Source organism: Tursiops truncatus, chromosome 3 (genome assembly GCF_011762595.2).
Source record: "Tursiops truncatus isolate mTurTru1 chromosome 3, mTurTru1.mat.Y, whole genome shotgun sequence".
In the NCBI taxonomy this organism is placed as follows: Eukaryota; Metazoa; Chordata; class Mammalia; order Artiodactyla; family Delphinidae; genus Tursiops; species Tursiops truncatus.
The window spans coordinates 29,880,859-29,908,587 of record NC_047036.1 but is presented as its reverse complement, the minus strand read 5'-3'; the positions used below and the strand labels follow the sequence as shown (position 1 = coordinate 29,908,587).

Below are 27,729 nucleotides of genomic sequence, written 5' to 3'. Positions count from 1 at the left end.
GGCATCTTCCTCAGTACAGAACACAAGTTGATGGCAATAAGCATCTTCTAGATAGCATACATAGCAAATGGAAATACATACCACATTATCACCGCTACCAATCTCATGATGGCTTCGTTAAGAGAATCAAAGAACTCTCTCAGGGCCTGGCCCTGCTCCTTCATGTTTCCAATCACAAATCCGAAGCACATGGAGAAGACAACTAGTCCCAGGGCATTGACCCCATTCACAGACCCTGGCACTGGGACTAACTCCTCTGTGATCCTCGTCAGAGTCTCCATGGCCTCTGACACATTATTTATCACGGCACCCACAAGTGTTTCATTGGACTGGATGGGCACTTTAAAGCTTCTCTTCTCATAGTTGGTTTTAAACTTAAAAAGAAAAGGCACAACAGGGATTAAAGGTAATTTTTGCTTTCTTCTTTTGTACTTTTTGCTCGGATTTTCTATAATGATATACATTACCCCAAATTCAGAGAAAAGTGTTACACAAAGTATCTATCTACCCTGTCTGTCTGTCTATCTATCTATCTATCTATTTATCTTCTATCTATTTACTTATCATCTATCTAATCTGTGACAAACCTCTAATACTTCCTCAGCACAGACAAACACACACACACACACACTCAAATACACAACAAACCATAATAGGAAAGAGGTTGAAGATGGAGTAAACAGATACAAGTGCTTCTGCTTTTTTCTGAAACCCTAATAAAATGACTGTATATTCAAATATTCACAATAATCCCTTTACCCTCTATGGGTTCATGTTAGGGGATCATGGACAAATCACCTAACATCCCCTTGCTCATATTCCACAGCTGCGAAACAGGGGTAACTGTGCTGGTTCTACCTCACAGTGTTGTTGTAATGATCAAATTAAACAGAATATATGAGAACATCTGGTAAACTTTAAAGCACTATACTAATGTTGGCTAGTGGCGCTCAATAACAAAGCCCTTCAGGGACTAGACTTAGGTGGAGACTTCGGTGAATATTAAACAATTTAACATCCCCAAAACAACATTCTTCAAAGTATTGCTGATAGTATTAGTTCTTAAGAATAGTTGCGTGAATAATAGTTGAGGATGACAACCCCGTTCTCAAGTCTCCTCTTATTCAAGAGATGGTCTTTTCCCTATAGCTTCTGCAGAGAGGCCCCAGACAGAAAGGGCTGAGTGTATTACTGTGGCTATTTGGAACAATTAAGCCCATCTCTCTATGATTTTTAACGAGAGCAGAATTTCTGGCCTTCACATTGATGGAGATAAAGCACCAGAGAGAGTAATAATCTACGGATGTTGACTGGATCTACAGTCTAGGTGAAGAAAGCACAGCTGTACACGAAGGGCTGGGCCATTTCTCTACAAAGAGTAAATGGGAGACTTTTTTGTCCAGTGGGAAAGCACTATTCCCAAACAAGGACATGGCCAGCTGTCAATACTGTAGACATATTCCCTAAACAATCAGTGGCACTGCCCGTAATTTTAACAAAGAAACTGACACCTTTTTGTCAGTCAGCTCTCAAATCTCTATTCTGCTGGGGTGCTTATGCATTTTATGGATTGTCTAGGGTGAATTTTCAATCCCAATTAGCCTTTCCTACACCTCCAACTCTTTCCCCTTAGACACAGTTTGCAGCCTACACAGAAATTGCAACCTCATTTGCATTCTGATCTAAGACACATAGATCTGGGATGATACATTTGCTTCCCTTTCAAAATCCTGTAAATGCAATCCCAAACCAAATAGAATAAATCTTCCTGAGTCAGCACTTTTCCCAGCATTGCTAGAAATCAGCATTTTTGATGTCACCTAGTGCCAGCTGACTAACTGGAATAGTCAGCTCCGTGGTGCTGGGGTTGGCTGGCTGGGTTGAAAGGGGTTTATTATTTATGATTAGAGTTGTTTTGAATAAAGAGAGTTAGATTTTGCCCTCGCAGGCTTTTTTTGTTTTTTTTTAAATAAAGAAGGAATTCTGTTTGAATTTTGCAGTGCGCATATGCATTACCTATTAAAAATGGTCAATACAAATTTTAAAAAGGGAAAAAAGCAAGAGTGTAAAAACCTGGTCCTCCATGAGTTCGGAGTTTGATTTTGTTTGTTTTACAGATCCCAAGCACAAGGGTTAGGGAATTACAACAAGGGTGAAGTGACACCATCTGGAGAAATGTTCGGGAGCTATTATTTAACAACTAGAATGTCTAGTTGTTTCCCTTTTAATATCTTGGGCAACAAAGCTTTTTTGTTCAGGTGACGTTAGAATGAACTTTACTAATTTTATCCCCTAATAGTAAAATGTATTTGTGTCTTCACAAATACAGAGAGCCAAGAGTTGATTGGATTTGGGGCTAAAGGGAACTGGATTTCACTATGGCCTCCTGCTAGGTGTCTCATCAGCCTGGATACCCCTTCCCAGGAAGCAGAACAGAATGCAGAAGCAGAAAGAGGATGGAATTTGAAATCAACACAATGAATTTGAATTCAGGTCTGCCATTTACTACCTGTGAAATCTCACACCTACTACATAACCTCTCTGAATTATCACAGATAAGTTGTCTCATCAACGAAATGAAGACAATGATACCCGTCATATTTATGTGAAGAGTAAATATAACATTAGTGCTTGGAAAAGAGGGGACATTCAATACATGATGGTGGCAGTGCTTTCTGATGTGGTTCCTCCTTTAGAATCTCTAAGGCCCTTAGTAGACTTTTAAAAAAACAACCCATTGATTTTTAAAATCAAACCCAGAAACTTGAATAATCTCCCTAATCTTTAAAGCAAGCTGTAAATATATCTTATACTGGAGTTTGCTTGCTTGGTGAGCTTTTGTTTATGGGCTATGGGGGAGAGGAGAGAGAGTCTCCTGATTAGCCTTCTTAATAATTAACAGAGACTTAATGAGTCATTTGTATGCAAGACATACAGTGTCTGGCAACTAATTAAGCCTTCAGTACAGGGAAGACCACCCCCCTCCTCTCCCAATTCCCCAGAAAACTCTAGTGCTTTCCATCCGCTTGGCAAGAGAAGTGTTTCTTACTACAGAGAAATGGGAAAAAATTAAATTAAATTAAAAAGAGAACCCTACTCTGTTTGGTACACCAAAGAGGAATTTTAAAGGTGAATTAGTAGCTGTGTTTACCTGTTTAAAGCAAGCTTCCACCAGATTTGGAGGGAACATATTCCTGCAAAGAAAATAATGGTCACTTGAAAAATTCCCAAATAATAAATGAGTTCCTTAAATACTTTTTCATTGTGTCTAAGGTAAAGATGGCACTGAAATAAGCAGCAAATGGAAAAAGAGAAAGATTTTGGTGGATCTTATGAAATGGGACATAGGTCATCCCTCACTGTGGCCCATGTAGTTCAAGGAAGTCCCAAATTCAACTCATCTGTCCTTTTGTCAGACAATGGGATTTTTTATCCCAACATCAAAGCCTGCTCCTAGGAAAAATCCAAGCGAGAATGGAAATGCCTTTATCATAAGCATTCTGGTTAACTGAGGTATTATTCAATAATGGCCATTTTGGTATCATGCCATGTGTTTAAGGACCAAGTGCTCCGAATCAAATGTCACGGTTAGACTGTTCTCCACAGAGTCCTCCCAAAGGCTCTCTGGGGGATGAGATGTTGACTCTGAATTGCTAGAGCTTCTGAGGCTCTTTGGTGACCAACAGGGAGAGGGCCCACAAAATTTGAACTTGAGGCCCATGTGGCAGGGTTTGTTACTGCCTCAGTGCAGTGTTTGTGTTCATGGTGGGGAAGAAGTAAGAGGCAACACTCTCACTGGGGAATCTCTAGCCAGCTGTATGACCTTGGCTAAGTCATGGCACCCATGTAGGTCTCAGCTGACTCATCTGTTAAAGAGGAGATTGGATTAAACTATCACTAGGGCTCCAAGACTAAAGACTGCGGGAGAAGGAGACATGACCCAGGCAGCTGGAGAGTCTGAGGTTCCAGCAGGTGTATGTCATCAATCAGATTTTAGGGTTATAAACTCTGGTTTCTTCCTACTGCCTAGACCAGGGGTCCCCAGCCGCCGGGCTGTGGAGCAGGTGGTGAGCAGTGGGCCAGCCAGCAAAGCTTCACCTGCCGCTCGGCATCGCTCGCATTACCGCCTGACCATCCCCACTCCCCAGCCCCCGTCCGTGGAAAAATTGTCTTCCACGAAACTGGTCCCCGGTGCCAAAAAGTTGGGGATCTCTGGCCTAGACCATCCTGTTTCTTTGTCCTTCCCATCTATGCTCTATGGGTCTGTTTCTACAAACCCTGAGAGAAAAGTGAGTTTAGGAGATTCCAAGATAAATGCTCGAACCAGGTGTCTGGGTGGGGACCGGTTAGTCTTACACTTGTCACTGGGGCAAGGAGGGGCACAAACACGCCAGACAGAGAATGACAAGATCCCAATTCTTTAAATAAGGAGTAGAAATTATACAGAAAGAAAATATAATAAAATACCCCTAATCCAAACTCCCTGAGGGTAAAGTTCCTGAAAAAAAATGGTGAAAAGCCTTAATTAATTGTACAAATTAAATAAAGTCATTATCATTGGGTGCCAGCTTGGTATGAAATAATACAGACTGACTTGTTACCTTCGGATAATTGTGATTAACTCCCTGAAAAGGGCTTTCAGGGAGGTACCGTGGGGCTGCCTTGTGCTTACATACAGATGATACAAAGTCACTCATGGTCAGAATTGATAGGTGCTGCTGAAGAGACCCTTTGTTGCCCAAATCACTCTTGAATCTACCAGCCACAGACCCATTCCTTGAGATGGCACGTGAACTCAAGTCCCTAGGAGGAGGTTCTCTCAGATAGTCGGTGGGGAATCCTTTAGAGTAGGTATCTAGGATTGGTAAGCCAGTCTGCAAGTACGTTGTAGAGAAGGGAGGAAAGGGCTAGGTTTGGGGAGGACAGCCTGGGTGGGCTACTTGCTGGAGGAATGCTAAGCAGGTGGGGCACTGAGAGGTCCATGCTGGGATATCTTCCATTTGCCTTTCTCCATCCACTCTCCATCCTGCTTTGTGTCTGGGAGGCTGACCCCTCACCTTCTGGCTTCCTGTTGGGTTTGTCCAGTGTGAGGCGCTGACAGATCACAGGGCAGTGGGAGGAGAGAAGTGGATGTATATATTCTTCTGGCTCTCTCTCTGGCAGGTTGGGCAACAGCTTCCTCCCTCCAAATTAGAGCTGTAGCCCCTATCCTGAGGGCCCTTTCCCTCAGGACACAGCCCGTCCTGACTTCCAGTAATGGCTCCCTTCCTTTCCTCAGAGCCACAGGTGGTAACAAAACAGCTTCTTATTGCTGTTAGTCCTCTAGTGTCTCACCATCACTTGTAGGTTCCCTTTACCCTGCCCACACCTTTGCAAACCCTGTTCAGTGATCCTTCTGGGCTTGCAATATGCTTCCTACGAGCAACTGACCGATGCAAAGGCAAGCGTGGAGAGAGAGCAGGCAGGGAGGTGCCAGGCTCAAACTTGGGCTTACTTCTCAGTTCTGTGTCCAACATATTCTATCCTCAAGTCTGTTTCAAGTATTAGATAAGCTAATTCGTAATCAGTGTACTGTTTGTGTATAAAACAATGCTAAAGAAGCCATCCTTTAGTCTTTTATTATTGATCTGCCAAATCCTTTCTTCACAAATAGTACAAAAGGAAAACCTTGGGACAGGTATGATCAGATGATCTCTAAAGTCCCTTCTGGAAATAAATTGTCGTGTACAATGGATGATGATACAGATCACAAGTTCCAAACGAGAAGAGTCCAATGAACAGGCTATACTTGAAAAAAAAGTAGCCTTAGAGAGGAAGACTTGAGAAAAGTAGGTCAAGAATTATTGAAAGGCATTATGTTAAGTGAGATAAATCACACAGAGAGAGACAAATACTATATGATTATCACTTATATGTGGAATCTAAAAAATACAACCAATTAGTGATTATAACAAAAAAAGAAGCAGACTCACAGATATAGAGAACAAACTAGTGGTTACCAGTGGGGAGAGGGAAGGAGGGGCCCATATAGGGGTAGGGGAGTAAGACGTACAAACTATTAGGTATAAAATAAGCCACAAGGATATATTGTACAATGCAGGGAAGAAAGCCAATATTTTATAATAACTATAAATGGAAGATAACCTGTAAAAGCTGTGAATCACTATATTGTACACCCGTAACATATGTAATTGTACAGCAATATACTTCAGTAAAAAAGTCACACACACAAAAGAACTAGTAATATTGCAAGGTGAGCTGCACAGTTGAGAGGATGACTGAGTGCTCAGATTCCGAATCCTAAAAGCAGGGCTCTTAAATCCTTATCTTCTCCTTGCTCTTCTCACCTCTTTCACATGAGATCAGAAAACGGACACTTACTTCAATTTCTGTTAGAAAGAGGTAAAGATGTGACCTTCATTTCAAGCCCAGAGGGACTGGTTCAGTCAGATACCTCTTCTAGGGTTTGATCAGCTCCCCCAGTAAGAGGGGTTGGGTGGTCAAAATATACCCAAAAAGATGGGCTTGCAAGGACGTACCTGATCAAGTCCAGGAAGGCGTCTGCAGCTGTCACTTGTACAATTTTGCCTTCTCTGTGCATGTTTTCCTTTGTACCCTTCCCAGGATGGATGATGATGACAATGATTATGCCAATCACCACGGCAATGATGGTCGTAGTCATGTAATAGACTACAGCTCGCATCCCCATCTTCCCTGACGCCTTACTATCTAGGGCCGCCATTCCTGGGGAAGGCAAACAGAAGGAGATTTTCAGCAAATCAGTTCAGGGAATTTTCCAGTGGAAGGTCACGGGAAGAGCATTTCCTTCACCACTCCCCTACCCTCTCCCACCCAGCAATGGGATTTTATACATGTTATGAGAACTTGGCACCAAATTTAATCAGGCCGTCAACGAAAGGTGAAGGGAAAAAGCCATGGAATGGCTAGGCATCAGCTGTGTCAGCAAACACGTGATCACCTATTTTCTGCCCCAAGAATTGATATCATGTGGCTCTCTGATGGTTTGAAGGGGCAATCAAATTCTTTCCTAGGTTGCTACTAGTTGGGGAAGATGTGAGTGTTAATTAGTGAGTAGTGTGTGTGTGTGTGTGTGTGTGTGTGTGTGTCTGTGTGTGTGAAGAGATACCTTAAAAGATTTCTGGCAGAATAATCTAAGCATATCTCAAGTTCTGAGCACTGTGCAGACTCACACAGATTAACTGTCATTAAGTTCTTTTATAAGAATTATTATTTTATGTATGTACTTGGGAGTCTTTCTTTTGGGATATATTTACGTAAAATTTCAGCTATTCTAATCACCTACTGATTCATCTTCAATTTACATTTAAAGTAGGCCAAAGTTCTCGAATAGCTTCTCTGTTGTTTCATTTTATCTCATCTCATCACAATTTTTTAAAAAGAATCATGTTGGTGGGGTTCTTCTCATTTTTGCACTCTGTCTTCCTCCACCTTGTCCCATAGGCCTGGAGTATCTTATCTCATGTGAAACATTCTTTCCCTCATTTTTAGGACATCTTCAAAATCTACCTCAGGCAAGGCATTATCCCCTGTGAGAGAGGAGGTATGACTTTGAAGATTTCCCTAACTGCTCTAGCCAATGGAACACATCTTCATACCTCTTGGGATGGAAAAAAATTGGAAATGACCCAAAACTCTCAAGAGATTAAGTCATCTTAATAATAATATGGGCTCTTCTGTTTCATTAACCATTTCCTCACTTCTCTTCCTTCTTCCTCCTCCCCAAATCCGCTAAAACACTAAAATCCAATTATAGCATCATCCAATTATAGTTAATCAAACTATTTTCCTTACTATTTAAAATCATGATTCTCTAAACGTATTAAAAGTTTATATTGTATTTCAATGATCAGTATCAGATTCTAGTAGTGGTTCAACATGTAGGTAGTGACCCTGTTCATACCAATGTATTGATATTTAGAGTAAGGTAAAGTATTGAAAAAAATAGTGTCCATGATTGCCAGATACCTCGCTGGGTTTGCCCCCAAATCTTGATACAATGGTAATGAGCTCTATGGGAACTGAAGCCATGACCTTCAACTTATAATTTCATGTGTATTTGAATCATATCATTCATAATTTTCATAATAAGCACTTAGTACCTGCTACGTTCTTATTTGTAACAATTTATAAGGCAGATTAAAAAACAAATAAGTAACTTTCTAAGGTCTTAGTTAACACCAAGTAAAGTGAAGGGGGAACTTGAACCCAGATCTTGTGTAACTGAATTTAACGTGCTTTCTCCCCCTGAGAAAACCAACTACAGTCCCACAAACAAGGAGGCCAATTTTGACTTTAACGCATGAACTTAGCTTCTTTTATCCTTGCCCTGGGTTTCTTGAAACCCAGGATTAATACCCACTTATGGGGGAGGCTCCACTCCAACACTTCACCATCATTAAAAATGGGCTAATCTGTTCTCAGTCCAAGTGGTCGCATCCCCCCAGGTTCATTCTCAGGTCTCCATCATATCTCAAAACATCTTGGCTTTCCTGTGCTTGAAATCATTTCTCCCAGAAGGGGCCCACTCTCTTTCCCACCATTGCCTGAGCTTGTCACCACTGAAGCCTGCAATTCTTCGGTGGGCGAGTGGTGTGGGCACAAAAGGCCGGATATCTCTGCTAGGGGTACCAGGCGGCAGTATTTTCTTCCTCCGAGATGCTTTCTTTCCCTCTCGCCTTCTATTCTGTGGTGCTGTTCCGTTCTCTCGCCAACTCTTCTCTGCTGCTCCTGCCCACTATTCCCGACCTATAGCTATTCAGAGAGAGCGCTAAGTGGTCAAGGCAGAGCACTGGAAACCAACGTGGCAGACAAAGGAGGAGGCTTAAATCTCCCTTCCTCCCACCATGGGTGAGGGATGGGGAAAATTATACCAGAATCCACAGCTACAGGGCCATCGGCTCCAGGAAACAAAGTTTATAGGTATTTTTTTTTAAAGAAATAAAGTTTAAAAAAAATGAAAATCGCTAAGAAAGTATTTTCTCTATATGCTCTAATTCTGAAATAGATGAAGACAAACATTGAGGCATTTTTTAGCAATGAGCCCAGGAGAATCAACAGTCAAATGAGAGGCCTCACCAACCTCTGCATATTGACCTTGTTCCTCTGAAAGAGGATAAAGCAGCAGCTCCGATCGTTTCAGCGGAAGAGGGAATGCGTGGGAGTATCTTCATTAACCGATTCTCCACGTAGGTCCTTCCCCTAAAAGGGGTCTGGTGTCCCACAGCGGGGCTGCCTGCCCACTTCTGCTCAGGGTACCCCAGCATCCCCTCTCCTCCTTCCAATTCTAACCACTCCCCTTTTCTCTGAGGCAGGCTTGTAAAACTAAAGGGACCACTAGAAGCAAAGCCACACACTGTCATCAGGGCAACAGCAGGATGGATGTGGACAATCTGTCACAACACCGGGCCTGAAAGAGAATAGCCTTGATGCTGGTGGAGTCAAGAAAATGGAGGAAGAGCTCTGGAAGGTGAAACTCCACATAAGCAAGCTGTCATTCTTCCTGTCTCTTACCCAGACTCTGTGACCATCTTCTTTCTCCCGCCTCCTGAAATTCCAGACAAAGCTCTACGCTAGAGATGACACGCGTCTGGGCACAAGGGTAAAGTACTAAATCACTTTGTAGAAAAGGGAACTCTGGTAGGAAGTGCCCTAAATGTTTGAGAAGGGAAAAGTTTGCATTGAGCCTTGTCACTTTAAAATACATGGAAGAGGGGCTTCCCTGGTGGCGCAGTGGTTGAGAGTCCGCCTGCCGATGCAGGGGACACGGGTTTGTGCCCCGGTCTGGGAAGATCCCACATGCCGCGGAACGGCTGGGCCCGTGAGCCATGGCCGCTGAGCCTGTGAGTCTGGAGGCTGTGCTCCGCAACGGGAGAGGCCGCAACAGTGAGAGGCCCGTGTACCGAAAGAAAAAAAAAAAAAAAAAAAAAAAAAAAATATATATATATATATATATATATATATATATATATATATATATATGAAAAGGGCACTGTGGTGAGGGGGAAAGAGGTCCCTTGGGTATGTAGGTACTTGCGGGAGTATGTTATGACAACTATGTGTTCATCTAAATACGTATTTGAGAAACACATTCCAGAGCAAGTAGTAAAGATAATGATCTTGACTGGTCCCTTTTGCTTCATTTGATCTGGGCTTAGCTAAACCAGCTCCATTCAAGACATCCTGACATCTTTATTATGAAAACAATCTGTCATCAGAATTGAGATCCTCTTGAAACTCAGAGAAATACTGTATTGTCTATTGCTACAAATTCTGTGAGAGTTCTTCCAATTACAATGACATGTTTGTAAGTTTATATGTTTTGTAAATATTCAGTTAACTTTTGTGCTGGTTCACTAACTCACCAAATTCGCCCTCTGATCAATGGCACATATTCATCTAATTTCATGATAACTGTATGTTGTAGATATTGTTGACACCATTTGAAAGGTAAAGAGACGAGGCCAGAGATGTTAAGTAACTTGCCCAGTGTTGCACAGCTAGTAAACAGCAGTGGTAGGATTCGTACCCACAATCTCAAGGGAGTACCCTTTCCACTATACCTCAATTCTGATGGACAAGCTAGGAGTCACCCACATTTCACTTGCTTGTTATCCATGCTAACTTTCTTGCTTTTGAGTTCAATATTGAAATAAGCCACCTGACTGGAAGAAAATTTGACAAAGGGAGGTAACTGTGGAAAAACTCTGACCTTCCCCACCCTGAGGGGAAGTAACACTGGTCACTGGAAGGACTAGCCAGAGAGCTGATCAATCAGTTCAAATTCCTCTCTATTCCTAGAAAAACAGCCCAGAGCATGTTCTAATGGAGGGTGGAGGGTCATGGATATTTGCTGACTGTGGGCACATGGGCCTTACTTTCTTTTCTAAATATCAACCTGTCAATAACTGGTCATCAAGAAACTAATCCATCATTCATTCCTGAAAACCTATTAAAGGTTTACCAATGAGTATGGCATCTAAGAAAGATTGAACAAGACATTTTCTACAATGTAAAAGATTTAGACCTTTCTTCAAAATACCTGGGTATTTTAGGCAGCAGTCACTCTGAAGAGAGAGGAAAGGAAGAGAAGAGAGTTTCTTGATACAAATGGGTCAATATGCATTTACCTGATTATTTAGGCAATCAGTTCAGCACAACAGATGTGCACCAAGTTCACGTCGTTGGGTGGGGTGGGGAGGGAGTGTTTCCTAAATATGTGTATAGAACTCTCTAAGTCTATTGTAAATTAGATTTCTTCTGGTATAATATTGGTATGACTTCTCAGATAAATGAAATATGTATTCAGTCAAGTATGAAAGGGTAACATCAGTAATGTCAAGTTCCCAAGGCTCTATTATTTGCATGGATTTTATTCTCCCATCAGCTAAAAATCTGTCTTATACATTAATGTGTCTCAGTCTATTCCCCCAATAACTCCTATTTCTGGTTTGAAATGTGAAATCTAAAGAAGAAGCGGTCTGTTATGAATTGTCTTTCTACTCGTCCTCGTGGTGTTTCATTGTTCTTCCAGGGCCACTGGATCAGCCCAGAGAGGACGGAAAAGGGGGGATGGCAACAGCTGATTCAAGAATATTGTTCTGTCTCAGTTGTTATTTTATTTTACATATACTCCTTCTCCACCATGGGCTTCTCAAACACTCATCTAATGAAAGCCGCCTGTTCTCAACCCTCCTAGAATTTCAAGATGGGCAAACTTACAAGGAAATCAAGGATGAGCTCTAGTATGTACCGTATTCATTTGAATAAAAGGTAATGATTTTTTTTAATAGGAAAGTTAAGCTCTAGAAATACAATATACTTCATATTTACAGACTGAAGAATGAGCTCTTGTGTCCTAAAGCAGCTGCCCATTTCTGGAGCAAGGGCACACTGGAACCCTCAGCAATGGACAGTGAACAGGAGAGCCACAAATCTCTGAGGAAATGCGGTGAGGGGGAGGGAGCGAGTGTGAAACAAATGACTTTAAATCTCTGTCTAAAACTATGCGAAGGTTTTTTTCACCGAAATATTGTCTCTGGCTTCTTTATAGACTAGATTGGAAAAAAAAAGTTCTATGATTCTAGGGGTTCTGGAACAGAAGGCAAATCTTTAAAAGTTAGGTTAGAAACAGTATCATAAGGGGCTTCCCTGGTGGCGCAGTGGTTAAGAATCCGCCTACCAATGCAGGGGACACGAGTTTGAGCCCTGGTCCAGGAAGATCCCACATGCCGTGGAGCAACTAAGCCTGTGCACCACAACTACTGAGCCTGTGCTGTAGAGCCCATGAGCCACAACTACCGAGCCCGTGTGCTGCAACTATTGAAGCCCATGTGCCTAGAGCCCGTGCTCTGCAACAAGAGAAGCCACCGCCATGAGAAGCCCGCGCACTGCAACGAAGAGTAGCCCCTGCTCGCCGCAACTAGAGAAAGCCCGTGCGCAGCAACAAAAACCCAAAGCGCCCAAAAAATAAAATAAATTAAATAAATAAATTTAAAAAAACACAAAAAAGAAAGAATTCTTAAAAAAAAACTACCATAATTTTGCATCACAATGAATACGCTGGTTATAACCTCAGAATTTCATTGAAGAGACAATATTTCAAACTACTTGAGGCCAACCTCAGGCATTTTTAGAAGCACATTCTTCTTCTTCTTTTTTTTTTAATCTGGCTCTTTAATTAATTAATTAATTTATTTATTTTTGGCTGTGTTGGGTCTTCGTTTCTGTGTCAGGGCTTTCTCTAGTTGTGGCAAGCGAGGGCCACTCTTCATCGCGGTGTGCGGACCTCTCACTATCGCGGCCTCTCTTGTTGCGGAGCACAGGCTCCAGACGCGCAGGCTCAGTAGTTGTGGCTCATGGGCCTAGTTGCTCCACGGCATGTGGGATCTTCCCAGACCAGGGCTCGAACCCGTGTGCCCTGAATTAGCAGGCAGATTCTCAACCACTGTGCCACCAGGGAAGCCCCATAGAAGCACATTCTTCTTAAAAAATGGTGGTGCAGTGATTAAGAGTTCCGGCCCTGAAGTTAGAATACCTGGATTCCACTTCTAGGTCTGGTAGCACGTGACCTCTGTAAGCCTCCGTTTCCTCATCTGTAGAATGGGAATAAGGAAAGCTCTCTCACAGGGTTTTCATGACATTAAAGGGACTTCTGTACAGAAAGCACTTAGCATAGCGCTTGGCACATAGTAAGCATTCAAGAAACGTTAGCTGTTATTATTATTAATTAATCAGATAAATAATAAGCTACTCTCTAAGTGTTATTTGACCTGTCTGAGCCTCCATTTCACCTAGACAAGAAGATAATAATACCCACATTGCAAGTGTAGGGAAAACTTACGTAAAGAATCTGTACAAAATAGGTCCTTGATAAAAGTTAGTTATGATTATTATATGACTCCCTCTACTAGAATTTTAGTGCCAAGAGAGCAGAACCATATGTCTTATTCATTGATGTAGCCTCCTTGCCCCAAACAGTGTCTGCACAGGAAGGCGCCCAGTAAATGTTTGTTGAATAGTCATTCTTACCACCACTGCGGCTGTTATGCCCGAAGGAGGCCACACACTTTTTAAAAAAGCATTTAGATTAGGCTCCTGTTCAAATGGCGAGCACTAAAGTTGCTCTTGTTTAAAGCGCTCTGCAATGCGGACTCACCAATTTTCATTGCTCTTCTCGCCAATTAATCCAAAATAGTGAGGTTCCTTCTATCTTGAAGAAGGAGAGACAGACCTTGTGGGGAGCAACCCGGTATCACCTGGAGCTTTATCTCCAGAGCTGGGAGGTCATCAGAGCAGGGCAGGAGGGGCAGGAGCCTGGCACAGCTCCATGCAGAGAAGAGAATGGAAGAGGGGGTGGGGTCTAACACGTGCTTAAGTGGGTCACGGCTAGTATTTTTATCCATTAATGAAAGAGGATAGAAAACAATAGAGTGCATACATGGGGTAAAGGTATTGTTTTGTGAAACTTTTTTCAGCTCTGTGTGTGTATGTCCGCGTGTAGCCAGGTCACAGTGTAAAATACATTTGTGGGTTCTGGTAAAAAAAGAAAAAAGAAAAAAGGTTTGCAAACACTGGTATCTACCCCCTTTCAGTTAATAGTAGAGGCTTTAACAAGGAGCCACAAGCTATGGGCTTCCTTTCCTCTCACCTTGCTTCTGATGCCCTCGGGCTGCCCACCCACCATACCCAAGACCTCATCCCATCTCGCTAGCGGGGACCTAGGATAGGACGGTGCTGATTTCTGGAATCTGGTCAACTCATTTGAACAGAAATTCTACAGACATTGTAACAAGGGAAAAAGTTTTAGAAAAGGTTTGTTTCGTGGAATATTGAGCAAAGAAAATTCTTTTACTTTAATTCGTGATTCTTTTAATCAGTGATTCTTAGTGAAGAGAGTTAAACCATCTCCACAAAGAGCTGAGAATGATTTTGTGGAATTCACAGTCAATTAAATCACAAGTATTCTCACATGGGTTTTCACCCTGGCCAACTTTTACTTCCCGTTATGGCTGTTCACAGTCTCACAGAACTTGGCATTTCATTCACCTATAACACCACTTAGTTTTATGAAGTTATACTGCATGAGAACGACAAGGAAGCTTCCTTACAAATTTACCACTTGTGATGGCATTTGTCAGGCAAGTTGATTTTTTAACTTGACCCTTACAACTTGTCAATGAGTCTTTTTTTGAGCTCTAGTGTACATTAGTAGAATGCAGTGTGGAAAGGTAAAAGGGAAACTTCCTCTTTCAAAAGAGTGTTAAGTAGAAAACCTAGCAGAGCAGACACTAGTATCATTGGCAGAAAAAGTCCTATCATAAATCACCTTTTATTCTCAGTCTGGTAGGACTGAGCAAACGATCCCTTTTCCCTGGCCATAGACATCCTTGAAAATGAACTTTCACAGAAGGAAGCAGTGAGGGGAAGCAGAGGCCCAGCTTCAACGGCTGCTACCTCTCATGTCCAAGAGCTTCTGGGTCCTTCCCCTTAACCTTTGGCGGGGGGTGGGCAGGGAGGGGGACTGCTTCTCCGGGGTACCAGCTGGTGAAGCCCTCTGAGTGGTCAAGATTTGCTCTTCTCTACACTGGCCTTAACCATCCAATAGCCTCATCACAGCCTGACACAGCCCTGCCATGAATGGTTCCAGTAACGCGGGAACCTACCGCATCGACCCCCTCTCTCTCTCAGCAAGGTCTCAGGAAACTCTCAGAAGGGCCAGCTCTGAGTTTCATGTCTCACAGCCCATCGCTGCTGGCGCGAGCCCCACGGAGAGGTGACCGTTCACCCCACACACTAGCCCATCCTTCGCTCACGGTATTGGAATGTGCCACACAATATGCTTTTTTTGAAGAGGAAGCAGGGAGTCGTTCATCTTCTTTATGTGCGCTAAGCAGAGCAAGAGGGAGAGGCGAGTGGGACCCACGATGAGCTGGGGAGTAGTGATTAGTAACAGCTGACAGCCTCAGACCGAGACCCTTTCTTTGGTTACCTCATTGTGCAGCAGCTGAGCACAAAGGAATGACTGTCTTCTCGCCAAGACTTAGAAACCCAGGACCACAGAAAATAGCAGCTAAAAGAAAAAGCGTGGGTTGGGTGGTTAGGGCAAGGGCCGATCAGACGACTCTTGGTTATACCTGTGAAGCCTGGCTTTGAAAAGAGACCCCTGTGATGTGGAAAGTCATACCCACAGGCAGTGGACCTTCAACCAGCCCCCGCCAGGAGCACTGATGTGAATGGGGAAAGTAGGTGACTTCACTCACAACAGAAAGAGCACGCAGAGAGGAGCAAATTGCTCTGGTTTAATGAGAGGAAGTTCTTTGAGGGCCAGAGCTCCAGCCCCCTCTGCCTTTGCAAAAGAATCACGATTTACAACCAACCACCGGATGAGTTGTTTGCGATTTCCGTAACAGCCCTCTTTACTTGGGGTTGTCTAACTTGCCACGGAAAGGACCTTTATGTTCTGGGCCTCGTGCAACTTTCTTAAGAAGGTGGTGATCAAAACAGCACATTTTCTAAAATAGCTAGTGGGAAGCAGCCGCATAGCACAGGGAGATCAACCCTAGAGGGGTGCGATAGGGAGGGTGGGAGGGAGACACAAGAGGGAGGGGATATGAGGATACATGTATGCATATCTGATTTACTTTGTTATACAGCAAAAACTAACACACCATCATAATGCAATTATACTCCAATAAAGATGTTAAAAAAAAAAAAAGCACATTTCTAGCTGGCAGGATGCTGAATGGGACTGAGTTCTACCACTGGGCCAGACTTGTCCCAAGTTAATCAAAGGGCATCATGAGTTGACTGCAGAACATGTCAGACTCAAGGGGTGCTCTATTCTTCCCATGGAAGGCCTGTCCCTTGCAGGAAAAAAAGGAATTGAAAGCCTCATAGAAACTGAAAGCGACATATGGACATTAAAACCCAAATCCATCTGGCCCAGATTCCCAGAACAGTTGAAGCAGGAGTGTGACTCCAGGCCTTGAGGAGGCTGGGAAGCAGCAGAGATTCCTGGGGCCAAAAGTGTCGTACAAACTATGCGACCCAAGGTCCACCCCACCCCTCCAATTCCTTGCCATCAAAAGATTCTGGAACCATAACCCAACCTGAAAACTCTGCAATGAACTGAGGTTAAGTTCTGTTGCCTGAAACTGAAATTAAGATATTTTTAAAAGGTATATTTCTTAAAAAAAAAAAAAAGAAAGAAATAGTTGAGAGTAAAACATGTTCACCTCAGCTATTTTCTGAATTAAATCCAGAATACAGAATCTTATATACTACATAAAAGAATAAATTAAAAAAAATTCAAGTCCACATAGTATGAGTGTGTTTCGTGGTTGGTAATTGCAATCATCGTTGCTTTTGTTGTGGTCATCCATTTACAATGCTTGGTGTCAGTTTATTTATCTCTTGTAAAAATAAAATACAGTGTGTGTGAGTGAAAAAAAAAAAAATTCAAGTCCATGTTTCGACCAGTTAAGAGAGTGTACAGAATTAAGTCTTTGGGGATAGAGTTGGGGTTGAGGAGAAGAGGATGCTAGTGGAGATAAGAGAGTTGAGGAATGACAGATAAGAAAGGGGAGAGAGAAAAGAGAAGGAAAGGGAGACTTAAAGCAGAGACGTATGGGATGGGGAAACAGTTCAGAAGGTGATTTTATCTCAGTCAGCATATTTCTTGGTACGGCCAACACACCTCCTTTCAGTTCTGATTAGTTTGCTCAGCACTTAAAAGTTCATCAATTGTTCTTATCTAATCTATAAAGGAATAGTTGCACCCAGGGAGTGGGAGATTATGCCCCCAAATACCTGACCCTAACAATAAAGCAGTATCACTTCGCAGAGTGAAAAAGACCGTGAAGTCTAGAATTGGTTGGCTTCCCTCATCTCTGCCTTACATAAGTCAGAGAACATTCCCTCCTTGGAACAGGAAAAGCTGCATTTTTGCCCCCAGGGCCAAGGGCGACAATGGAATTGAATTATTCCTGATATATTCCACTAGAAGTGGTGCAACACTTTACAGCTTTTTTCCTTCTACACAAAGAAGTTAGTTTTGCAGCATCAGTTTCATATTTTGATGTTTTTTTCCATGGGGTATTTAGGAATTCCAAAAAATTCTCCGAAGAAAACTACAGGCAGCCCCTTATATCGAATTTCGCTTATCTTGAGTAGACTTCAAGGAGCTGGAGGATGTCAAAGAAAAGATGTGGAAATGACATTTGGTTGATTTTGAGACTGATGGTGCATGCGTTGGATTGGTAATATTATTCTTTAACTTGGGATTTAGGGAGAGGGTGGGTAACGATACAGTCACCAGTGTTTGGAAAAAAACACAACTAGTGGATGGGCACATTGGAGTAAAATTTGGTAACACAGAATGGCAAAGAGAGAGGGGGAGGGAGAGAGAGAGAGAATATGAACTGGGGACATTGTCTTTAACAAGGAATATGGGATAAAAGATTTATAAATAAGGTAAAGAAAAGCAGGTACAAAACATTGATTTCAAATGACTAATTCAAATGACTATGACTGCCCCATCACAAATAATGGAAAGTGGCAGTAAGGAAGTGAAGTTATATTAAGGGTAACTTACTTCTTTTGAAAGTGGCTATACTAATTGCTTTCATAGTTAAAAATTTCTCACTTATGTGTTCACTCACATTTCATTAAGGACCTTCTCAATGCTCTGGCCAAAGACATGATCATTAAGGCCCTTATGTATTTAGTAAGAAGTAAGACTTAAAAATATATTATTGTGAGACAGCCCTGAACAAATGAAATGCATAAAATTATCCAGCAGAATGATTTGAGATGGAATTGGGAGGAAAATAGGGAAATTTTTGGCATATCCTGGAAGGAAATGATTGTAATAAACTGAAAGGTTTGCTTGATTTGAATCCTGGCTCCCTTACTTATTAGCTTGTGACTGGTCAAGATATGCAACCTCTCTGTGTCTCAGTAAATGAGGGATAATAATAGGATTTACTTCATAAGATTGTTCTGAGAATTAAATAAATTCAGCATGTGATGCCTTAGAACAACATCTGGCACATATCTTAGCCATGATGATGGTCATTTTTTTTTGTTTGTTTTTAAAAAATATTTTAGGTCTGAAAGACTCCTTGGAACACTACTGTAAAATGTGAGATCTCAGTAGGTAAAATTAGACCTTATATTTCTAGGCACATGCTAAGTGCTTTATCTGATTTAATCCTCTCACATGACTTGCGTGGTTGGGACTTAGCAATGGTCAATAACCATTTACAGATTGGGAAACGGGGAGGTGACACCACGTGCTCAGATCACACAGCTAGTAAGCGGCTATTGTTGGCATTTCAACTCAAATCTTTCTACCGCCAGAACTGCCCTGGAGATTCTTTGTAAAATAAAGTCTTCTCTGCACTGGACTTGTATCAATTGTTGATTTGCATTGCATTCGTCTAATGGGGAATTCTGACAAAAATCTGTTAAATTCGTATTTGAAAGGATGCCTTACATCATAGTAAAAAAGTCTTGGTGCACGTGCTGAAAAGTAAAGCAGTGATGATGAGTGGCTACTGTCAAAGCAGTGGGCAGCCTGCACTAGAATTAGTCCGATACCTTGTTGAACTGGAGAGTCATAACATGCCAGCTTTATTCAGAAGTTGATATACTAACAGATATCCTAAATCAAAGAGAAAAAAGAAGCCTCAACCATGGGTAACTGCACATTGCAAAGGCCTTTGGGTAATTCCTGGAACTCCCAGGTCTCTTGGTGAAGCTGCAGTATCCCCTCCACCCCATACCCTTCAGAGTGGCAGTTATCAAACCTTCTCTGACCCCATCCACGATGGCACTCACCACCTCCTAGGCTAACTCTTCATTGTGGGGCAGCTTTGATTTTTAAAAACCGGTGCTTAAAAAGAACTGAAATCTGGTTCTTTATTTTGCCCCTGAGATACATTTTTGCTTCTGGAGGAACACAGAGCAAGTCCGGTCCACATTTATCAGAGAGACCTCGGTCTTCTTTTCTCCAGACTAAATACACATCATTTCTCCAACTGATCCTCATGTATCACTGTTTTCAGAGGTTCATCAACCTGTAATCCTTCCCACTGACTACCGATCGGGGCCCTCATGCTCTGATCCAAACCTTCTTTTCTCAGCTTCATTTCCTACGAGGGCCGATTCTACCGTATTCTTCTGGGCAACCTAGACTACTCAGTATTCCCTAGACACGACTTGAGTTTTCCTGTCTCTGCATCTTTGCTTTTAAGGCTTCTTCTGCTCTTGTCCTCGTTTCCTGTGGAAATCCTCCCGCCGGTCCAGCTCCTGAATTCCCAGAGCACTCTTTTTGTGCTTCTCGGCTTCAGAGCCGGCTTTGTTTTACAGTCATGTCTGTACCTGTGGGGCTCTCCATTAATATTTTCAACTCCTTGAGGCTAGAGACTGGTAATGTCTCTTCACATCTTTATTCTGCACAGCGGTTAGCACATCACCTGCCCCAAATAGATGTCCAATAAATGTGTCTTGGATTGGATTCAACACCCTCTTAGTAGATACCCTGCTTTGTCAAAGGTGCTCCCGAATGTGCTTGGCACTAAACAAATACTCCCAAGGCGTTGTGACCACTGCAGAGTACAGTGAACTATTTTCCTAATTCTACCGAGGAAGCACACGACTATGTTCATTCATTTTTAGCCACCACATCCTACTGTTGGTTCACATTAAGCTTTTAGTCACATTAACGGCTGCCAAGCTCAGTCGCTCCCCATCCTGTGATTGAATCTTTTGAATCTAAAAGCAGAAATGTGCATTTATCCTCTGCTCAACTTCATTTTGTTGGTTTCCATGCAGCACTGCAGCCCATTGAAGTCATTTTGACTTGTGCTCAGAGGCATATGCGGTTGAAGCCATTCTTTGGGGGCTTATATCATCTCAAAACACAGTGTAGGTGCCTTCTGGGTCTTTAAGTTGTTGATAAAAAAAAAAAAAGGAACAGGACAGTGTTTTTTTTATAAGTACACTAGGGTACTTTACCAGGTATCTTTCCAGGTTGCCGTGGAGCCTCAAACACTCTTTAGATATAAATGTTCTGTCAGTTTCAAGTCCAGACCACCGTTTCATTAGGTTCTATTTTATTGTCAGAGGTATTATAGAAGACTTTAAAATTTCAGAATAACCAAAATAAATCGTATCAGGAATTCCACAGCCAAATGTTATTATAGGAAGGGAGTATTTTTAAAACATAAAGAGATTCCTTGTAGTATAGGGAACTGTCACAAGATGTTTTGTGAGAATACAGTAAGCCTGACTTTGTAACTTTAGGAAATAACTCTCTTTTCCTAAAAGAACCAGTAGTATCAATCTAGAAAATTATACACTGATAAATATTTTTCTCTATTAAATGGGAATGTAATGTCATCGGGTAGATACGTAAATATGTCAAGGATTAATACAAACATAAGTTTTTCAGGACTTCCCTGGTGGTGTAGTGGTTAAGAGTCTGCATGCCAGCGCAGGGGACATGGGTTCGAGCCCTGGTCCAGGAGGATCCCACATGCTGCGGAGCAACTGAGCCCACGCGCCACAACTACTGAGCCCACGTGCCGAAACTGCTGATCCCGAGTGCTGCAACTACTGAAGCCCACGCACCTAGAGCCCGTGCTCTGCAACAAAAGAAGCCACCACAATGAGAAAACCGTGCACTGCAACGAAGAGTAGCGCCCACTTGCCGCAACTAGAGAGAAAGCCCGAGTGTAGCAACGAAGACCCAACGCAGCCAAAAATAAATAAAATTTACAAACAAAACAAAAAACGTAAGTTATTCATATGAGAAAGAAATAACATAATAATTATTTTAGGCTTCAGGAAAGTTCACTGGGTAACTCATTGGCAAACAATTCTGAATGTGTTACATTGATCATTAAGAAGTCCATTATTTAAGTGTATGCCTTTAATTCATCTTTACTTTTACTCCTTCCACCAGTAACATATCAGCTTGTGGTTTTCCAGGTTGTAGACCTCAGTTCTGAACATACCTAATGGTCTGTATTTATTGCTCTATGTCCAGTGGCTATCACAGTAGGGATCCAATAGATATTTTGTTGAACGAATGATGACTGACAAAGCCTGCAAATTCAGCAGGTAGGAATAACTAAGCCACTGTACTCAATTCACAAATCAATGAGTTATTTATGTAATATCTACTATAACTCGTCACTGTAACTAGGGCTGAGATGCAAATGTCCAAACAGTAGTTCCTGTTCTCAAGGAGTTCTTTCGTTGGGTAGACAAGTCATATTCTCACCAAATAATCAAATGATCAACCACACGTGACATAAAAACTTAAGTGTACAAGTATGGGAAAATTGTGCAGAATATTTAGCTCATGTGGAGAAAAGACTTTATCATAGGCAGTAAAATTAAGGCAACAAATGCCCTTGAGCATTATAAATCGATCCAGTACAAATCTAGCGGCCACACCGCATGACACTACAGAGAGGGGGCTTTTGTGACAAATAGATCTGAGTTTGAACACAGGTTTGGCCACTTGCTGCCAGGGACACCTTGGGAAGTTTCCTCATCTGAAAATGGGGATAATAATAATGATCTTGCAGAAGGAATAACAAGTATGTGTGTTCAATGCCCAGCATGTCTTTTATACTCAGTAACTGCTAGCAATTAATATGCAGGTGAAAATTTAAAAGTCACTGACCAATCAAAGAATAAATCTTCAGTCAAGATCATCACTTCACCATTTTAAGGTAGAAGAGGGTAAACATGATCTGAATGGCAATACCAGTGTTCTCATATGTTTTCATCTTCAGATGTAAATCACACATTATTTTGCCAATTTTTGAGGAATTACCATGTGCCAGGCTCTGTCCCAGACTAAGTAAACCATGTAGCACTGTCTCTAATTTGCACACATCTTAATGCTACGGAAACTTGATTGTAGAGAACACAATCCCATGGGAGAATCTGCAAACACCCTTGGAAACCAGGTCTGTTATCAAAAAGCCAAAATTAAATGCTTAAAACTGGGGCTAGGTCATGGCTAAGGAAAGTGAGTCCAAGAAACCAAGAGGCTCAGTAATGTACGAAGTGACACCACTAGTTAGCGGTGAGGCTAGGACAGAACAGAAGCTCCACCACGAACTTTGCAAAGTAGTTTAAAGCTTTGTGTTAGCACACCAATTTGAAACTGGTTAAGTTTACAACAAATAAAGTTTTCCCAGTCCTGGAAGGTCATGAGCTTTTTTGGCGAATGGGTTTTTTATTCTAACGTAGAAAGTAAAGGGACTTTAATGGTTTAGACAGGGTCATCTACGAGCAGTTTCCTTGCTCAGAAATATTGACAAGCTGCAGCGAGCATGTCTTAGGAAGTAGCAAATCAGCTGAAAGGAGGTGGAGTAACACACAACACGATTTCTGAAACTGGCTTCCAATCAGTGACAGCCCAGGCATGGGTCACTGATGAGGCCCGCGCCAAGGCTGGGGAAATGATCCTCTCTGGTCAGACGCGAGATGCACAAGCAAGGAAGGGCCTTTCACCGAATACTCTCCAGCAAGGAAGCCAAAGGGCATTTGAACTTGATGTTTACAGTATCAAAGCAGAATCCCAAAGTGGCTGTAATCACTAGCATCAGTCCCGTGCCTGCAATTCACACAGAGTACCCTCACAGCCACGATCTCAGCTGAGCTCACCTCAGGGTCCCCCCACGTGGCATGGACAAGTATTTCTATTCCTATCACTACCGTTATTTCCACTCCATTGGTAAGCCTTGAATGCCAAAGCAAAGACTTCCCCCATAGCTAAACAGTGCTGAAAAACTAGTCTGGTATGAAAACTAGTCTGAGAGTTCCAAAGTTTGTGTTCTTAAGAAGCAAACAGGGATTACCACGGATACATGCAGCCGGAGGGAGCCTCCTCTCCTTTGATCCTATACTCTGCACTGCTCAGTTGGCCCCTCTTCAAGTTTTCAGAATTAAACATCTCATCTCTCCACAGAGCAAGGACATCCAGGGCCCGGAGTCCCTGTTTAACAGCTCTGTGACTTCCTTCTTCAGCACCTAACGCAGCTGACGGGAGGAGCTCAATACTGAATGAACTAACAACCTCACCTAGACAGTAGCCAAGGTGCATGACTCAGAGCACAAAAGCAGTGAGGACACGGAAGGGAATGAAGCATAAAAACATATGGTAGATGCTGTCAGGACCTATTTGCCGAGTATCCAGTGAAAGCACAGAGTCAGACGAGGTTTGACAGGGAAAATAAAGGAAGCAGTAGAGCCCATGCTCCCTGAGAAGTGTATCGACAGCCTCGCTGAGGCCGCAGCATGTGAAAATGCCTCATGAGGGCTTGTGGGATAACTTCCAGATGAGTAGAGATGTAAAATATTTCAAGTAGGGAGATAAATGCGTAAAGAAGGGGAACAGAATAACCATTCACTGGGAATCAGCACACAGGATACACAAACGTGCTCCTTAATCCTCCACCGGGTGTTTGGAAGCATGAGAACATTTCCACTGGCTTATCCAATGCACTGAGGGTTTTCTGTCTGCACAAAGTTTTCTTTACGCTCCTGGCGGGGCATAGGAACCGCTTCCGAGGAAGATTCTGACATTGAAGCTGATTAAGAAGGAAACAGGAACATTCTACTTTTTCCTTGGCGAACCATCCTTGGCTCATTTGAAAGAAATTTATTGAGCACTTATTGTATGCCAGGCCCAGAGCTACAGACAGAGCTCCAACCCAGGGCTGGTCTTAATGCTCACAGGCTGGCAGGCAGAGCAGTGCTGGGGGAGCCACGTTCTGGCAGAAGAAAAGAGGAGCACTGTGGAAGGGGAGCTGGGGAACTGTGATAACCTGTAAGATGGGGTCCTGGCAACGCTTGCCTTTGCTGTCAGGACAACTGGAAAAGCACATTTAGAAAGAAGGAGCAATTTTAGTGCCAAATCAGATCTGCCTGTGCATGTTTACCAGATTGGACTCTGACAGCCAAGGATTTAGCAGTGATGTCGTCAGAACTAATAAAATAGGTTAAGAGAGCTCACGAGGGCTAAGAGCGGAGTCAGGTTAGGTATTTCTGTGAACGCTGGAGCACATCGAAGGCATACAGGCTGTTGAATTTCTAATTGGGAGACATGAAATAACCCAAAATTTGAAAACTAGTACCCCTCCCCATGCTGCCAAACACCTAGCATCTGTTCAAATCTATTATAAACCATTTCCTCAGGGAGGAAGTGAAAGAATTGCATGTAGCTGCCGAGAAGTGTGCTAGCGGGGGATGCCGCTTCCACGCTGTAAACTTATGTGTGAACTTATTCATTAAGGAATGCCATTACTGACCACGGACCTGCTGCAAAATGGACGAGGAGTTCAGTCACAGAGCACATGTGAGGTCAATGCCCCGAAGACATCATAAAACAACTTAGGAAGTACGTCTTAGAAAATGCATTAAAAAGCAAACTAGCAAATTAATCTCACATTTGGTTTGTGAAGCTGTAGCTATGCTCTCCAGTGGAAGCATTTCAATTTTCAGCACCCTCTCCCTAACCATTTCAAAGCCTGCAATTCTACAGTAGCCGAGTCAGTTGTTCTAATCGGACTTTTCAAGTTTTTAACTTTGTATGGTTTACTGGTACCTAAAAATTGTTCTTGGTGAAATTTTCTTCCACTGGGCATTTACCTCCTAGAGTCACTATGGGAGGAGAATAATAAAGTCATGTGATACGGCAGCGTTAGTAACACACAGCTGTATTGGGTTACTTTCATTTTACTAAACATTTTAGGCCAGGTCTTGCTCCCTGGATAACTCTGGGAATCCTCCACAGGCACGCAGAAGACGTGAATCTAGCTCTTTGTGTCTGTAACTGTACACCTGCTATTGATGCAAAGGATGAAAAGAAAAACACCCAAAACACATTGTTCTATTTTTAAGCTGTTGTACTCAGATCCTGGGGAAGGAAAGATGCCCTTTCTCCCCTTGAAAATTACTGAGAGCCAGCTATTCTGCTGTAGTGTAAATTCAATTTCCAAACGTTGAAGACAGATGATCTTAAGCACTGAGGGAGAAAGTATGGAGTGTGTGTGTATGTGTGTGTGTGTGTGCGCGCGTGTTTGTAGATGTGCGCGCATACCAGTTGGAGCTGGGGATGCCAAAATAAATCTTTCCTCACATCCGGAAATGCCTATCAGGGAAGCAAACTAGCTGGCAATCAGAAACTCCCATGTAACGCTCACTGTTTTAAACGGCACACACTCTCATGTCCTAGGGCAGAATTGCATGCCACGGCTCTAGAAGGCACTCCACCAAATATTAACTGAAGGATTGAATCAGTGAATCTTTCCAGAAAAAGCATGTTAAAGCTCTCTTTGCCTGTTTAAAAAAAAACAAAACAAAACACGCCAACTGCATAAATTGGCAGTAGGGTGCAATATTTCTCTAAGTCAGGAGTCCAAATGTTGGCTGTTCCGGTCTGATGCTACTCAAGGACACAGTGGAATAGTTTCAGAAGGAGCTGGGTCACCTTGGAACTTTGATGCTTCTTCCCTCCCGTATTAACCTCTCTGAAAAATGGTATGCAGGGTATAACACTTTTTTGCATCCGAAAGGAGACTTTCATGACTTTTTCTAAAATAACTGAAGACTCTCTGGGATCTCAAAAAATGATTGTTGCCAGCCCCCAGGGATGGAGTGCCAAACAAAATGGTCCCTCGCTTTCCTGAAACTTACAGTTGGCTGGAGGAGGTGGAAAATGACAATGGGGCCACAGCACAGGTAGGAAAGGGTTCCTGGAGGAAGTGACATTAAAGTAAGAACTGAAGGGAAAGGAGGGGTTTCAGGTAAAGAGTCAAGGCAGACATGGGGGGAAGACAGTGAGAAATGAGATGGAAAGAGACAAGCAGGAGCCATGCTCAGAGTTCTGACCTTTATTTCGAAAGCAAAGTGGGGAATTTTAGCAAGATCATGCAGTCTTCATGTAAAAAAGCAGGTCAGAAAACGGCAGGTCCCCATGGGGAGTGGGGGGAAGGCGGGGAGACTAGCGATGGTGTTGCGGCTGCAGATTGGGTTTGAGACGGTGTGGTCTGGACTTGGTGGAGGGGTGGCCACAGTCAGAAGTCAGAGTTAAGGAGGTAGAATCAACAAGCCTGGGGGTGGGGAGGAGTGGGAGAAGGGTCGAAGTTTCTGATTTAGCCCCTCCTTTCTACATTTCCTTTGATTGAAAAACAACAACAAAGTTTCAATCGTTTCCTACTGTTTCTAAATATAAAATAGCTGAATTCTCCTCCACGTTTATGTCCTTTCACCAGGAATACATTTATTCTACGTGCACTCACCGTCTTCATAATAATGAACCAGCTCTGTAAAATCTTAGTGACTTGAAAGGGACCAGTGGGTCCTTTTCAGGTGGGGAAGCAGGCTCAGAATGATGAAGGCTTTACTGTGTCTTTAAGTTTATTTTGCAGGTAATTCTAGTTTGCATACAACTGGGAACACATCCAATAGCCTCTCCCATCTTGAAACAAGAGAAGAATTTTTGAATCTAAAGGAGTAGCAATCACATTGTCAAAGCTGGCGTAACTCGGGAGACTTTGGCCAGCTGTTTTACCAGCTCCTGAAAGCTGTGGATCCTAAGGCTCTTCAAGGCCTCTTTCCAATACATACTTCTACTGCTTGTATCTACCTGTGACTCTCTTGACCAAAAAACCATGGTCTGAGGGACAGAGGAAGATGTTAAGCAACACTAGGGAGATGTAATCAGCAAAATCCAGAATGTGGAAAACTAATTTTACGTGACAAACAATCTGGTCTCTTCAATAAACTGCAAAAGGAAAGGATGGGAAAGAGAGAGACAGAGACAGAGAAATAGAGACAGAGACAGAGAGACAGAGAAAGAATCTATAGATTACAAGATTTAAGGGATATGCAGAACAAATTCAATTTATGAATGTGGCTTGATTCAAACTGACATACTGTAAAAAGAGAGGGAGAAAAGAAATGGGGAGTTTTGAAACCGATTGGATGATATTAAGAGGTCACTGTTAATTTTTAAACAAATGATAATGGACATTACGGTTATGTTTAGGGAAAATAATTTTTCTCTTTTTAGACATAAATGACTCCTACGGAGACTACACTTTCCCTCAGACTATAGAAAGTCCCTAGCCTGTATCCAGGAAAGATGATTTTCACTTTCAT

At 42.5% G+C, this 27,729-nt stretch overlaps 1 protein-coding gene across 3 annotated transcripts in view; it reads right to left on the bottom strand.

Moving 5' to 3' along the window:
• SLC1A3 (solute carrier family 1 member 3) overlaps positions 1–27,729 on the bottom strand; it is a 75,374-nt gene that overhangs the window by 10,802 nt on the left and 36,843 nt on the right. For 2 of the 3 annotated variants that reach the window (XM_019930135.3, XM_019930136.3), the window contains 3 exons: positions 6,540–6,744; positions 3,152–3,194; positions 82–374 (listed from right to left, as the gene is read on the bottom strand). In XM_019930135.3, coding sequence (XP_019785694.2) covers positions 82–374; positions 3,152–3,194; positions 6,540–6,744 — 541 coding nt within the window. The remainder of the gene's footprint in view (positions 1–81; positions 375–3,151; positions 3,195–6,539; positions 6,745–27,729) is intronic. The other variant, XM_019930137.3, reaches the window with a different exon arrangement.